At 36.3% G+C, this 15,528-nt stretch overlaps 3 protein-coding genes across 4 annotated transcripts; 1 reads left to right on the top strand and 2 right to left on the bottom strand.

Annotated features, from left to right (window-relative positions):
• Positions 1–921: 921 nt before the first annotated feature.
• On the bottom strand, positions 922–5,988 carry anp32b (acidic (leucine-rich) nuclear phosphoprotein 32 family, member B). Its single transcript, XM_084401669.1, has 7 exons — positions 5,695–5,988; positions 3,760–3,909; positions 3,552–3,674; positions 1,989–2,175; positions 1,781–1,893; positions 1,628–1,697; positions 922–1,524 (listed from the first exon to the last, which is right to left on the bottom strand). Exons 1-7 carry the CDS (start codon positions 5,746–5,748, stop codon positions 1,430–1,432), a joined length of 792 nt encoding a protein of 263 aa, XP_084257795.1. The 5' UTR covers positions 5,749–5,988; the 3' UTR covers positions 922–1,429.
• Positions 5,989–8,787: 2,799 nt separating this feature from the next.
• On the top strand, positions 8,788–10,514 carry hemgn (hemogen). Of its 2 annotated transcripts, none has more exons than XM_084401670.1 (4): positions 8,788–8,957; positions 9,387–9,477; positions 9,630–9,940; positions 10,038–10,514. In XM_084401670.1, exons 1-4 carry the CDS (start codon positions 8,900–8,902, stop codon positions 10,160–10,162), a joined length of 585 nt encoding a protein of 194 aa, XP_084257796.1. In that variant the 5' UTR covers positions 8,788–8,899; the 3' UTR covers positions 10,163–10,514. The 2 variants fall into 2 exon arrangements, with proteins under 2 accessions (XP_084257796.1, XP_084257797.1); XM_084401671.1 differs by having other exon boundaries at positions 8,793–8,957; positions 9,387–9,465.
• A 126-nt stretch (positions 10,515–10,640) lies between these two features.
• trmo (tRNA methyltransferase O) lies at positions 10,641–15,222 on the bottom strand. Its single transcript, XM_084401665.1, has 6 exons — positions 14,919–15,222; positions 14,669–14,823; positions 14,237–14,411; positions 12,996–13,153; positions 11,664–12,200; positions 10,641–11,584 (listed from the first exon to the last, which is right to left on the bottom strand). Exons 1-6 carry the CDS (start codon positions 15,005–15,007, stop codon positions 11,352–11,354), a joined length of 1,347 nt encoding a protein of 448 aa, XP_084257791.1. The 5' UTR covers positions 15,008–15,222; the 3' UTR covers positions 10,641–11,351.
• Between the last annotated feature and the right edge of the window lie 306 nt (positions 15,223–15,528).

Here is a 15,528-nt window from a genome sequence, read left to right as displayed (position 1 = left end):
TCATACATGGGCTTTACATGTGTAAATTCATAAAATTTGTTGAACACAATGTTCGGTTAGGGCAGTGCAATGGTTTAATATTTTTTTGTGCTACCATTTATGTTTTATATTTAACTTTCGCTGACTGACAAGCCTATAATGGGCTATTTAATGGCATTTTCCCATTGTGAAAACTTGCCTATTTTTTTTTTCCTGGGCAAAAACTATTCAATAGCATTTTTTGTTTTTGTTGTAAGTAAACCTATTTTGGGAAATAATCATTGGACTATAAATGAACATTTATAAACTTCCTTAATAACTATGCTTGTGGATCACAATCCAGTCATTTTTCTTGAATGCAAATGTAAGTTAGTCCATTATTCCAAAAATGTTTGTATTAATGTTGACCACAATAAGCTAGTCACAAATAATTATGTAGTGTGATAGGGTCATATGTATGGCACCATGGTAGAGGAGTTCATCATAAGTTGATAATGACTTATGACAAAATTTCACGACTTTATAAAGTAAAAATATCAGTTATATTTTGTTTTTTTCCGATTCCTGGTTGGATTTGTGTAGGGCCTCAGATTTGCTTTATTAGTTTGTCACTGCATGTTGAATATGTTACAGGTTATTAGTCATAACTATTTGATCCCAATAACTTCAAAAGTTAAGTCATGATGTTTCAGCAGTGAAGAATGAACCTGAATGGAATGATCTCTTCTCACTTGGTTTTGATTGCATTTAAGAAAATTATTAAACGGAAATGGAAAATAAGTGACTGCATCATGAATTGTGCATCTGATAAAAAAAGATCAATCTTTCCAGCTGCCCTGCAGCTTTACAAGTATCAGGTAATGGTTATCTTAAAACATGCACAAGTCCTCAACCTTCATCAAATAAATGTCTACACAAAGTACAGAGAAATAGGAGAGCGAGCAAAGCACAAAATGTTATTTTATTTACAAAGTTTTTGTCTTACAGAAAGTAAAAATGTAGCTACAACCTTGATTTGTGCCACAGGCTGCCACACTAAAATTATGGCCCGCTTGTCACACAGTTGCTATAGCAATCGTATTGGGAAATTTGGAACAAAAACTAAAGGGGTAGGAAATGTCAACAAAAGAAAAAAGAAAGAAAGAAAAACACTTTCAACAAAATATTAAAAGCACAGACCCAAAACTAAATACCAGTCCCCAAAGGTTTTTGGAACACAAACGGGCAGGGGATTGACAGTGGACTTGTGGAATGCCGAGTAAGCCACCGACCCAGAAGGCTTTCATTCAGCTCGTAGGCTCCATATGAACAGCTCCACCCGTCCGGTACAGTCTTGCCCCCACAGGGAGCTTAGCGCTTGGGTAAGGGGGAGAGAAAAGGTTGATGGGATAGCCAAGTTGTTGGAAAGGAAGGAGAGGGAAGGGTTGGTAACAGAGTTGTTCATTGGCTTTTAATCATCCTCGTCGTCGTCGTCATCATCATCATCCTCCTCCTCCTCATCGGCTTCTCGTTTTCTCTTCTCACCCTTTCCTCCTTGCACTTCGACTGAGCGAGAGAAAAACAATGTTACTTACTTAAAAATCGCTTGGACACCAACAGAACTAAAGGATGCCATAAAATCAGAAAAAGGTTCATTTGAATATCTCACCTTCATCATCATCGTCGTCGTCATCATCTTCATCATCCTCTACTTCTCCATCCCGACCAAAGTCTTCCTCCTGAAAGCAACAAGCCATGTTATTAAATAGGTTTTTTGTGTTCTTAAGTCTCCATAAATCAACACATTATAGTCAACTCGTACCTCATCCTCTCCACTGCCATCCTCATCATCCTCCTCGCCTTCAACCTCATCTTCATCGTCATCGTCATCTTCCTCTTCATCAAACTCCTCCTCATCCTCCTCTTCTTCTCCTTCTGTGATTAAAGCGACATAAATTAACACGGGTAACCCTAAAAAAAATAAACAAACAGCTGTTTAAACACTGAAACTGAGAGCTGGCCACACCGACCCTCATCATCGTCATCATCGACTCCATCAGCTTCTCCGTCAGAGTCCGACGCCTCGCGGTCATCCATATCGTAGCCGTCCAGATACGTGAGCTGCGGAAGGAGCTTGAAGACGCTTTCCCGGTAGTCATTCAAGTTTGTGACTTCGCAATTGAAAAGGTCAAGACTTTTCAAATGGTCAAGTTTTTTCTGCCAAAATGAACAGATCAATCACAAAACTGTACAACTCCATGATTTGTTTTATTTTCATCATAATTTTTGATGAGGAACACAGCTCAAATTTTAGGGATTAATTAAAGGGATAGTTAATCAAAAATGTACATCATTTACTCATTCTTATGTCACTGGAAAAACCTTTTTTTTCTTCTTAGGTGTAACACAAAACATGATATTTTGAGAAATGTCTTTTTTGGCCATTCAATGGAAGTCAGTAGCATCCACCTATTTTTATGAGCATTTTGGAATAAAAAATAAAATAAAATAAAAAACACGCTGGATGGAAACACCAAAATGGCAAAAAAAAAAAAAACGTAATTGAGTCGGATAAACTTTTTTTCCGATAAGAAAACATGCGCATTAACTATGGTGGAAACACATTTACTGAATAAATTCCTCGATGCGCATAAAAAAAAAAAAAAGACATGACTTTGCGATGGGACGGCATAACTAGACGAACCGACCTTGTTGCACAGCATCTGAAATGCTGTTTTGGTTGTTCTGTTGTCAAAGTGGTTCAGTATAATTACCTCCCAGAGAGAGTTCTTACATTACTGTGTTCCCAAACAGCAGATACCATGATCAAGATACCATGTTTATTGTGTTTCATCTGCGCGCTTTAAGATGCAAGTAATTTATTATATACGAAATTATTATATACAGTGGCTTCTCCTACTGCAGCAACTTCCATTTTTCTTAGTGATATTTAGCGGCAGTTTATCAGGAAGTGACGATTTTGTTCTCTTCGGCTCAATGGATGGAAACCGTGCTTTATTTGCAACGGTTTTATGCAATATTCCAATTTTGCGCACAATTTAAATTAACAACTTTGGACGGAAACATAACCAGTGGTAACCATAACGGTTTGGTTACCAAAATTCTTCAAAATATTGTCTTTTGTGTTCCGCAGAAGTAGGCAAGCCTTACAGGTTTGGAACGACATGAGGGGCATTTTTATTTTTAGGTCACTTTAACCCTGTAAAGCCTGACATGAAATAACTGTCCGTAAAAATACAGTTTATTGAACCTTTAGACAAAATCTTAAAAACAAAATCCACAAAACAAACGTTTCCGTGTGTCGAGTATCTGATACTTGATAGGCTACATCAGACTTTTATAGTCAATATTGTATAAAATAGGAGATCATTATGAGAGGAGGGACATTTTTTTTTTTTTTTTCATTCAGAGGTCAAAACAGAGCCAAAATATGACATTTGGTGCAGTTACTGATATTTAGATGGCCAAAAAGTAAGATGTAATTCTGACAGATTGTAAATCAAGGTTAAGCTGCAGAAACTTTAACGTGGAAAACTATATGCAAGTTCATGAGACAGGAAGTCTGTACAAACCAAAGGTTCCAATGTGCTGATGTCTTTTAGTTTGTTGCCACTTAGGTTTAGATGTGTTAGATTGGGGAGTTTTTCAGCTAAAACATCAAGGCCACCAGAAATTCTGTTGTCACTGAGTTCCAACTGAAAATGAAAATACATAAATATGTCAGAGAACAAATAAGATAACTTTGTACTATAGTGATCGATAAACACAGTGTGATATTACCTTTTTAAGTTTTCCAAGTTTAGGAAGGTTGGAAACTGAGAGAAGACCAACATTTATCAAACTTAGAAATTCAAGATTAACAAATTCTGCTGTGAGGCCTTCAATTTTCCCTTCATTTGATCTGCAGTTGTCAAGGACAAGTTCTCGTACCTAGAAGGATCCAACACAAGAGTACAAATGTAAATACTGTATTGTATATTGTAACTTTGAATGGCCACTAACACTGTATACAAACGTGTTAATAAAATACAATAACATGAAAGTATGTAAGTGCAACTAATTTGATCAAACAGGGGTGTTGGACACGCTGGCTATCATAGACATGCTCAATGGAGGCTGGTTAAAAAAAGTTTCTCAACTGAAAAATAATAATAATGTGTTTTGCAAACAACTTGTATTTACAGAGTGGTGGGGCGTCTTGAGTTGCCTTATATGTTTATATAGATTTTAGGAAGTAATCTAACGTGAAAAATCATTGAACACTGTTTAAGCGGTTGCTGCTGTTGTATGGCCCGATGGCTCACTGTCGCAGCGAGTCACCAATGAGAAAACAGCAGATTACACGCCGACAGCATGGACATATCCGAAAGACACCACCGTCTTTTTAGTGAAATTTTGTGTGACAAACTGCAAATGGAGGGTACTAAAGCCCCTGTGTAAGATGGAAGCGATATGTCGATGGCGTATTCCTGCTGCGAAAGACGAAGACAGAGCGGAAATTAGTGAGACAAAAATGGAGAGTTTCTTTCTCTCATGACAACATGGCGCCTCCTCAGATACACTATATTGACAGGAAAACTCTACATATTAAACAAAACTCGAACGCTGCGTTCGAAAACCTGATTCTATGCGGTTACTTGGATTACATGATCATATTTTACGCGATGTTTTGTTGATTTTATAACTGAATTTATACATTTCCACCGGGTTGTCCAACCAAACTAGCACATGTAACGTTAGCTTCTTTTTACTCAGTCGCTCGTTCCGTCTTTGCAGACGTCATGCTACTTACTACATCTTTAAAATGTTTGAAAATCACCAGCGCGAACATTTATTGAGTATAGGCGTTAGTTTAATCGGTAGAGACGCGTGGGGAGTAATGGCGGGAATCGGTGTCTCGCAGCAGCAACAATTTAACGAATAAAACTCAACGCCATCTCATTAATAACAAATACATGTGTTACATTACATAGTTAAAGACTACTTTTGATAATCTCTTTGCAGTTTAATAAGAAACTTTTTTTTTTAAATATCACTTTATTCATATAAGCGTCAAGCCTCGGTGCCCTTAAAAATAATAATTAATAATGCGACTGTATGTTCGTCAAATTACATATTTACTTTTCTTATTGAACCGGTGGTATTATTACTCTTCCTGAACATCGTAGGAAAGGAAGAGCTTTGTTGTAACGTTAGTGTGATGGAGACCAAAATGTGACCGTATTTAAGAAAGTGTGTTAGTGTATGATTATCTTCAGATATATCTGGTTTATTACTTTAGCGTTTAAGTGGATGTAACGTTAATAAAGGGCGCCTCATGTTAGCAACAAACATGGCCACCACGGTGAAATAAACCATCCCATCCATATCGTACCACGCCGATGTTAAAACGAGCAAATATTAAGCATAAAAGCATGCTAGATCATGAACACACACATCCAGCATGGGGGGCATAAAATGCTGCAATAATGCCTTCAGCTTTCTAAACTAACGTTACTCGGTATAGCTTACACATTCAGGATCCTTTCATATCAAAACAAGACGAATTGACAACATTAATGCTGTGAATCTATACACGCAGTACTTTCTCTGTGCCGGGGGTATTACACCCATGTGCTTACCATTAAACTACTACACACAGGTCAGTTGAAGTAGAAAGTAGCCCAGCTAGCATGGCTGGGCACAAAACTAAAGGTTTGGCTCAAAATTACTCACATCAGATGGTGTCCTGTTCCTCAGCTCCAAATGAATCCTCTTTTTCATGTCCATATCGCCCTCAAAAGTTGGACTCTTCCCTCTTGGGTTCTGGAGGAATTTCTGTTCAGCCCAAAAGGTAGAAAGATGCCTTAATGGAGGGAGAATATGGGACTGTATAATGATCTGAGCCCAGCGCCAAGTTACTCTGGGAGAGCAGAAACCATGGAGGGAAACGGCACTGAAACAAATATATACTCAATAGCGCCATCTCTGGCCAACGACGCGCACTGCAGCCACACAAACAAGATCAACGACAGCAGTGCTGCATTACAGTAGCTTTATGTGACATGAGAAGTTTGTCAACATTTTGTACTTACAGTAAAATGGGTTGGAAAGGTTCCATATATTTCATCATCTTGGGGAAACAAGCAGAACCCATTTGATTTTCCTTGTTAAGTCAAAGTTAGTTATTCTAGCTCAGACAGCCAATTTGATAGCTATTTTATTATTCAAATGATATCTGAAAAAAAAGAAAAAAAAAGAGACGACAGCAAGATCTTAAATCCAAAATGTATCGCAAACGTTTCACTAAAGAGATGATATTAGATATTATTTTTTTTTCCAAATATTGTCAAATGGAGTGTTCTCTCATCAACTATATTTATATTCAATATATATATATATTATATTCCAATTCAACCCAGGGTCCATGCACAGCCTGGTTAGGTGCAGGTAGATTGCAGGAACGAACTTGAATGACAATAATAAGAACACTCTACCGCACACTATTGACTTTATTTTATGAGTAAAATAGAGTAAAGTCATAGTGTGCGGTAGAGCGTTCTTATTATTGATATATATATTTTTATACTTGATTTTCCCTATTATTCATACTTTGTTGTATTCTTTCCATTATATTTATTTCATTAGGTTAACAGTGTCTGGGAAGCAAATCACTTCATACACTTGACTATATACACCAACTATTAAATTTTTCAAAATGAATTTTTTTTTTTTTTTTTTTCATGTTGCTGCTATTGCAGAGAAATAATCTGTGTGTGTGTGTTACTATAGTAATATGCCTCAAAACAGTATGATTTTCTTTAATCGGGTTGATATAATTTATACAATATATTACACAATTAAAATATATTTGTGTCTTTTTTTCTATTTGCATTATTTGTGTTAATGTTATAAGGTTATAAACATTGTTTGCTGATCAACAAGTTCACTTGCTATATGGGATCTTGCCAGGAGAGGGCATCATTTTGCTTCTACGTTGTGACAAAAATTAAGTGAAACCAAGGGTGATGACTAAATAACAATTACAAAAGCATATGCAAATAGGTGTCATACTTTAAATAAAAAAACAGTCCTATGTAAGCAAACTATAAAGCACACAAGGCAGCAAGGACCAAAGAGGCCACAGAGTCAATCTCAACTCCATTGTTCACAACTGTTCACAACAAATTATGACTTCATTAGCCAGACATGAACAAACTGTATTGACACAGTTTGAAGAAGAATAACAGCGGTCAAAGCTCACCTATTAGACAGACAGTTTCCCTGCAGGATAGTTGGTCATAACTATAAAAGAACAGAATTATGAAAATCCCTGACCCAGTTTTAACATGGTATGGAGATTTGTAGGGTCAGCCGTCTTATTGGTATCATTAAGACCAATGATTGCTCTGTTGCATAATGGCCAAAGAATATGAGACTGTTTTGTACTTTTGTACTTTTCTCTTATGATATTCCAGTGCTCCAGGATGACAACAGCCCAAAATAAACCAGTAAAATAAAAATAAAGACCAGTTTATAGTAGAGTCAGAAACCTTCCATAGCCTCTTTGACTACTGACATCTTTGAACATTTATTTTATCCTACAAAGAACTGTAGGCTTTTCTTCATGAAGAATAATGCAATATCCCACATACAGGCTTCAGCTGTTCTGAAGGCGTCTTGATATTAAAATGCTGTTCGCTGTTATTTTGTTATGATGGTGGAGGTAACCACATTATACCAGTGGGAGAGAAAGAAAATGAAGTATTTCATTTTAATGGCATGCAACAAAGTGCTAGGGGAAAGTAATTTGTTGCCAAAAGTGTAATGAATTTATAAATAAACGTTAAATCATTTTAATAGAATTGATGAATTGTCTATGTTCATTTTTAATTCATTAACCTCAAAGTCATGCACAGTATCTAAATGGCGGGACAGCAGAACTCAATATGTTTGGACCTGATTGCGAACACACCCAGTGAGCAGCAGAGATAAAATGAGAGGGCATGAGCTTTATACTTTTTGAGTATTCAAATAACATGGAAATAAAGAAATGCCTTTAATGTCAGCATGGTTGTTTTCTCTTTCAAAAGGGATAGTTTACTTTTTAAACGTCTTCTCAATACAATCCTAAGAATTAGAGAGTCAGTTTGTGTGGATTCATTAACCATAGGCTACCTTTAAATAATTCAATTATTTTAATCTCCCAAAACATTCTGTTTTATGAGATCCATGACTTGTGTTCACCAAACAATAAACAAAGGAATAGAAGACATGAAAAGTGATTATTGATATGTATTAAGAGAATGTTCTCAAAACCTAAACTGAACATATAGGCTATACAGAAAACTTTTCTGTCTATAGCAAATAGAGAACGTTAGGATGTATATTCGAGGAACTTTCCCAAAATGTTCCAAACAATTGTTAGGGACACAGTGTCTGAAGCACCAGGCGTCCGTCTTGGACTTTAGTGTCTTTAGTGAATAACCTTGCTCAACTCCTGTGAGTAAAGTTACTTATAAGTTGGCTCTTCAAGAGGATAAATAGATCTTCAGCAGTATACAATTACTGTAGATTAATTTAAACCTATAAATTAATCTTTGTTAGTTTTGGCCTATATTGATCATTTAGCTACATGTTTGTCTATGACCCTTGACCAAGTCAAGAATAGCAGTCATCTCTCGTGACGACAGGCAAACAGTCAGAAAAGTGCACCGGCAGCCAGCATCATGACCTCCTTTTTTTACTTTCTTCTGTGAGTACTGTGCCAAGTCCTCCACCTTTGCAAATAAGATAAGAGCACAACTGCAAGAACTCTCCCAGCACCACGGTAATGTTTAACCAGATAATTATTCTCTTAGCGGCAGGAAGAGTAAATGGGCACATATTTTTTTCAGCCCTGTCATTTCAACACGCAATATTCATGTGACAGGACAACAAAATGGAAGAGATGTTGGAGAAAGAGATTCTGCTGTCAGAAGTCAAAGATTCTGATGAAGGTATGACTTTTGTATCAAAACTTCAAAACTGATGACCTGAATTTTGTTCATTATCAGTTCATTAAGATTGTATATTAGTGACCGTTTAAGTTTTCCCCCCAAAAAAGTACGGTATAGATGAAACATTTAACATGAAGAATAGAAAACCTTTTGAGCCTAGTTCTTTGTTCTCAAGGATTGTAAGACTTATTTCCCTGCGTTTTGTAAGATATTTATGTACTAGTTGTTTATTTTTGTGTTGCAATGAGATATTTGAAATGCCATAATAATTGCCATGATATACTGATCATATATCAATGCACATTAGTCTGAAACATGCATTGAGCAGCTCTTTTATACACTCATGACCTGATTTCTGAATACTTTTGGTTGCTACTGTTACAACTAAAACCTGCAGCAGGCAAAACAGCACATTTGTTTGTTTGGCAGGTGGAATTCGGCTGCGACTGAGAGACAGAGACCTGTTGAAGAAACGAAAAGCCGAGGCAGAGGAAAAGGCAACCAACCAGTGGGTTTATGGGTAAAGTGTTGAATGAAGCCAATAAAAGCACTGGGAAAGGCTATTGTGCACTGATTATTTCTTTTTCAATTCAACTCACTTTGTGATACTGTGATGCAGATCCACAAATTTGGAAATTTCGCTCAAATAATGTCTCCTAACATTGACTGCAGGGCACAAAGCCTTAAAAGAGTGAAAAAGAGGACCAGCAGTACCCCAGGAAGGAAAGGCCGACCAAGGAAAGAACAGCCCATAGTTATTCCAGAAGATCTTGGTCTGGCTGAGGAAACAGATCCTTCTTCTCCTGTCACGCTTCCTATCACAGTACCAGTATTGCCCACGACAGCAGAGACAGTGCCTATGCAACCAGAGCTGGTGCCTGTGGAAGCAGCAAGTGAAAAACCTCTCGAGGAGTTTCTGATTGAGGATCTGGGGCCGGATGAGGAGGAAGACATGCCTCAAAAAAGCCTTATCATTGATACAGGTATTTGGAGAAATGGCCCTACATTTTTCAGTAGTGGTTTCATTCATTTGTAAAATTAAGCATTTGTCAACGCAAATGAATGTATGTTGTTTTTTAGGTGATAGTGAGCAGCCATTTGCTGATGTGCCTGAACAAAGTGAAGTCTCAAAGCCGGCGTTTCTCCCACCACCTGGTCCTTCTCAATCAGACAGCCTAAGCCTTTCTGGGAATTTACTTATCTGAGTATCTATTTTCTACAGTAAAAAAAAAAACAAGCATTGTTACTAACTCATTTACTAGATTGACTTTATCTCAAAGGATTTCAAAACCTGAAACAAGAAAAAAATGATATTTATTCAAATTGTTTATGTTTCTGTGTATATAAGCCACTCATCAATATACTCTGTCCAAATTATTTGAATAAAATACAAATATGAAATTGAGTTACAGACAGGCACTGTTGTGCCCCCTGGTGATTGTAAAATAGAACTTTTAAATACCAAATAACTATTAAAAAATGCTATTTTGCTTTGACAAATAATCTGTTTAGGTTGTTTGTACAACTTACTTTAAAATAAATGGGTTTTATATTTTGTCTTTGTCTACAGCAATTTATTCATTAGATCCATCATCCTCATATGAGAATCAATTTTATTTGCAACACTTTGTAAACACTGGACACATATTCAACATTCTAAAATGCAACAAATAACACACAAACTATGATTAAAATACAAATTTTATTATGTTGTTAAACTATGAAATTCTAGTAATACAGTTTCAAACCATTTTTGTTGAGCACAGTATGAAAGTCGATGCTGACAACCCGTAACAATATCTTCAGGTGTTTTGTGAAGGTTTTAAAATAAAAAAAAATGTTTAATGACAAGGATGCTGCATCAGTTTGGTTTGACGTTTACTTCACTTCCTGCTGTTATTAGTACACACAAAAATAAAAATAAATAAATTCAATTCAATCAATTATACAAATTAAAGGGTAACTAACCCCAAAAATTGTGTCATCATTTACTCACCCCCATGCCACTCTAAACATACATGACTGTATTTCTTATGTGAAAAATATTTTGAAGAATGTTGGTAACCAAACAGTTTTGGTGAACATTGACTTTCATTATATGGACAAAAAACATTTCAAAGTTTTGAAGGTGAGTAAATGATGACTGATGATGATGAAATTTACATTTTTGGGTGAACTATCCTACACTGTAAAAAAATTCTAACCTCTCCAAGTCAAAATTTTCTAGTGACTGATCACATCAAATTTTTAAAATTGGCCCAAGTGCAATTCTTGTTGCAATAGTCTGTTAACATTGGCTCAATGAGAAATAATACGTCAGACTAATTGAAAACTTTTGACTTGGGGATGTATTTTTTTTTTACAGTGTATAAATAATTTTCATTGACATAAAACTCACACAATATTTGTGAGTTCTGAACTCTGCACAGGTTTGACTCTCACAACCTCCGCAAAACCATCTCCAAACCAGCAGGTTATGTCAGCTGTATCCAGGGTAAAGAAGAACAGGCGGTCTTGACAACGTGCGCGACGATATACTGATCTGGGGTCAGCTGACAGAATGCCGTGGATAGCAGCCACTGCTTCATCTGGTCCTTTCAAGAACTGGAACTTTGGTCTTGTGCTGTCTATTAAATAAGAAATCAATTAGACAAATGACAATGGCCTTGATTAGAAAAACACTCAGGTATCAGAACGATCTAATACCTGTACTGTCGCAGGGAAGAAACTCTTTGAGCTCTTTTTCAGCATTTGCAGTAAATCGCACATCTAGGTTACCGATAGGAGGTGCCCTGACCCAGGCTGCGATAGCACTGTAGTCCTCATGGCCAAATCTGAGACTGGATGAACTTAAAGGGTTTGTACCCGCCGAAGTGCCTTCAGGAGTATCCGTGTTTTTGTCTTCATCTGGATTCTCAGGGAAAAGTTGTTGCTGTCTGAGATAGTTTTTAACTTCTTCAAGTACATCAGTCACTTCACTGGATCCAGACCGTTCTGAAGAAGAGAAATCTGAAACAGCGGCTGGACAAACACTGCTCTCCGAGGAAGGTTCAGATGATGTCTCTAAGGTGTCTGGTTCTTCACCTAGATCCATCGGGTCTGTGAATGATGATGTTTGTTTATATTCACTGTTGGTGTCATCTGCTCTTGTTTTGGGAGAATCATAGTCTGGAATATACGGCTTGATGTCCAGGACAGGTGTTCCAGCGATAATATCAACCCCTGACAAGTGAAGTGTATCCCCTTGAAAAGCAAATGATAACTGATTACTAATATTAAATAGGCTATCATATTGACTATGACAAACTTGATGCTACACTAGCTGTCCCGTTAAGCTTAAAGTTTTCATTAAAGCTTTGATTGATGATGATGATAATGGCCTAAAGTGAAAATAAAGTCACTGTTATCACTAGTTAATTTAATAATAATAGTAATTATAATACAAACACAACAACCAACTGGTTAGCTAACAGTTGTTGTTAACAAACTAAAACTATTAAAAAGAAATTGTCAATTAAAATAAAGCTAAAATAAAACATAAATATGAGATGAGATGAACATCATTAGAAATAAATAACATTAAAATAAATAAAAGTGAAATAAATGTGATTAAAAGTACAACAAATTTGCTAAAACTTGAACTAAAAACTGAAAATATAAAAATAAAAGCTATTGCAAAATATTAATAAATACTATAATAGTACATACTGTAAATAACACTGCACACATGACAATCATCTTTTAGAGCAGTGGTTCTCAAGCTTTTTGGCGCCCCTCATTGTTCACAACATTATTTAAAGGCCCCATGACTTTTCCTGTTGTTCGTGATTTACTGGATAAGGATTAAGGATACGATTTTTTTTTCACTCAAATTCTTTCTGACAAAATATTGTTTGAGCTAAGCATAACTACAAAATGTTTTAGTTTTTAGAGAATTTATTAATATACACAATATAGTCATTTTGATGCCCCCTTGGAAGTTAGCTAGGCTGAGAACCGCTGTCCTAGAGTTCATTAAGTCCAGTAAAACTGTGGTACCTGTGATTCTTTCTAGCTTTGCCAAAGTCAGTCCCAAAGCATTGGGCCTGTGGGGGCTGCGGGTAGAGTACACCCCCACCCTCTGGCCATTCAGACGGGGCGGCTTTACTTTGGCTTTATAGCTCATTTGTCCATTCTTATGGAAAAGGAAAATGATCCTGAGAATGTGAAAGAAAAAGACAAAAGAGTTCACGCAAATGTGTACTTAACTTTCAATTGTCATTAATTAGGTCTGGCCACTTGTCAGGCCTGTTTAGAAACATTATCTAGGTACTTCTAACGGCTAAACCCATTCACTTTTGATTTTGAACGACCAACATTATCTCCTACACTACATTGCTATTTAAGAAGTGCAGTTCAGTTAAATTATTCTATCTATTGTCCTAACCGTCCAGCTAAGCTCTGAGGACGGTGGTGAACATTATGATTTTGCTACTAGGCTTGCAATGGTATGAGATTTTCATGGAATGGCAACTGTCTCAGAAAATATCATGCTTTCACAGTATACAGTATTACACAATAATTGTTATTATTATAAAAGCTACATACATCATTGACACTTACCCTTAAGAACATTGTTTGGCTGAACATTACGACTGAAACTTGAAACCATTTTTAATGCAAGTATGTGTACAAAAGTCTGACTTTTGAAAAATAAATAAAAAAGATATGTGAACAAAAGAGATTAGTTCTGAATAAGTAAATGTCACATTTACTGTTGTTCTGCAATTTTTTTGTGAGCAAAATATGAATATTTTATAATATAATTTTGAGTGAGGAGGAAAGTTTTCCCCACGCTGATTTAGCAACGGGTTGAAGTTGGTCAAGCGGATTTGCCACGTTGAGAAACGTGCTTAGTTTGTAAGTGACTGACTTCTGTGCTTTATACACTGCTACATTATAGACAATGGACCTTTTTTGCCTGTGAAATGGTGTTAATGTGACTGCACCTCAACAGTCAAATGTACCTTTTTTTTTTTAGACAACATGGGAGTATCATTTTTTTTTTAATACTATTTTGCTACCAAGATCAGATTATTATAGCAGCATGTATTTCTTGATTTTTGTCTGTGATGAAAGTTGGCAAATCTGACAGGAAAGTCGAGGAGGAAAGGAGATGATGTGTATGCGCAAATGAAATTCTCTGTCCAGATTAATGTCAATATCCTAGATAAGTAATTTTTAATACCTTAGAATACCATGAAAACCGGTATACCACTGCAATCCTATTTCCTACACACCAGATATGGGAGTATTGTTCCAGTCCAACTAAAGAATGTTCCGGGTTATTGAAGACTGATGGTTCGATCTTCAAGCTGGCCCGTGAAGAACTGCATATTGTGGGCTGTCGTGGAGTGCCAGTTTTGACTGCAAAACATGAGCTGATATATCCAATAGGTACCGTCTGAATACGTCCTGGGATGTAAAAGACAGACACATATGGTTTAGACATATTTATATGGCATGAAAACAAGGCTGTGTGACCACAGCCTCTATAATAGTACTTAGGTTTGTTAACATGGTGGTGTCAAAAACAACATCTGGACCCAAAAAGAGTGACAGCTTTGACATCATCTATGACGGTTTATTATTCATCCAATTCTGACAAAGTGCAGCAAATACAAATGCTGCCTACAAAGGTCGACTGCTGTATCAAAAGTGATTAATTTTACCTTGTTCTAATAATTGATTAATTCCACCGGGGCTCTGAGATGGGCTTTTGCTCACTGATTGTAATCTGTCATCATGTTTCATACAGTCTGTAAGCATGGACTGAAGAGATGACAGCTGCTTCTTATGTGCTCGTATGGATCCATCAATCTGCTGTCTGTTTGATCAACAAACCAATAAATGAATAAAGGAATCACATTTTCAGGATAATCTTATCTCATATACGACAATCATGCTGATTTGAGAACCTACCTGAGATTTTTTATCTCTCTTCTCATTACTGATGCCTGCTGTGTCAGTTTTCTGATTTGTTCGGCACAACTACACAATGATGGCGACATTTTAGTGATACTAACTGTATAACTTATACACTTCAGAAGTTATTTGATGTGATGGCAAACTGGTTTGTTTGTTTGTTCCATCAGTTGTTCTGCTTTAACTGACTGCAATACGAACACGTGTTTCGCTATCGAGAGGAAAATGTTGGACGACCAACTACTTTCAAGGAGTGATCTTCTTCTGGTGTAGTACCGTACCGCCACCTACTGTTTACTGTGCAATCAACACAGACCATCTAAGACTAAATTCCTTACTGACCACTAAAAAAGGGAATATACTAAAGCATCTCATGGGTTTCTTTGATATAAATGTCAAATTTGGAAGTCGAGGAAAAATATTTGTGTGTCAACGACAAGGATTTTTTAAAAAGGTTTTTGAAAGAAGTCTCTTATGTGTACCTATTTGATTAAAATACAGTAAAACAGTAATATTGCGAAATATTATTACAATTTAAAATAACTTTTTTCCTTTTTTTTTCTTTAAGTAATTATGCATGTGATGGTAAAGCATCATTACTGATGGT

The sequence above is a fragment of the Rutilus rutilus genome, assembly GCF_951802725.1.
Source record: "Rutilus rutilus genome assembly, chromosome: 2".
Taxonomy (NCBI): Eukaryota; Metazoa; Chordata; class Actinopteri; order Cypriniformes; family Leuciscidae; genus Rutilus; species Rutilus rutilus.
This window is presented reverse-complemented; position numbering and strand designations above follow the sequence as displayed.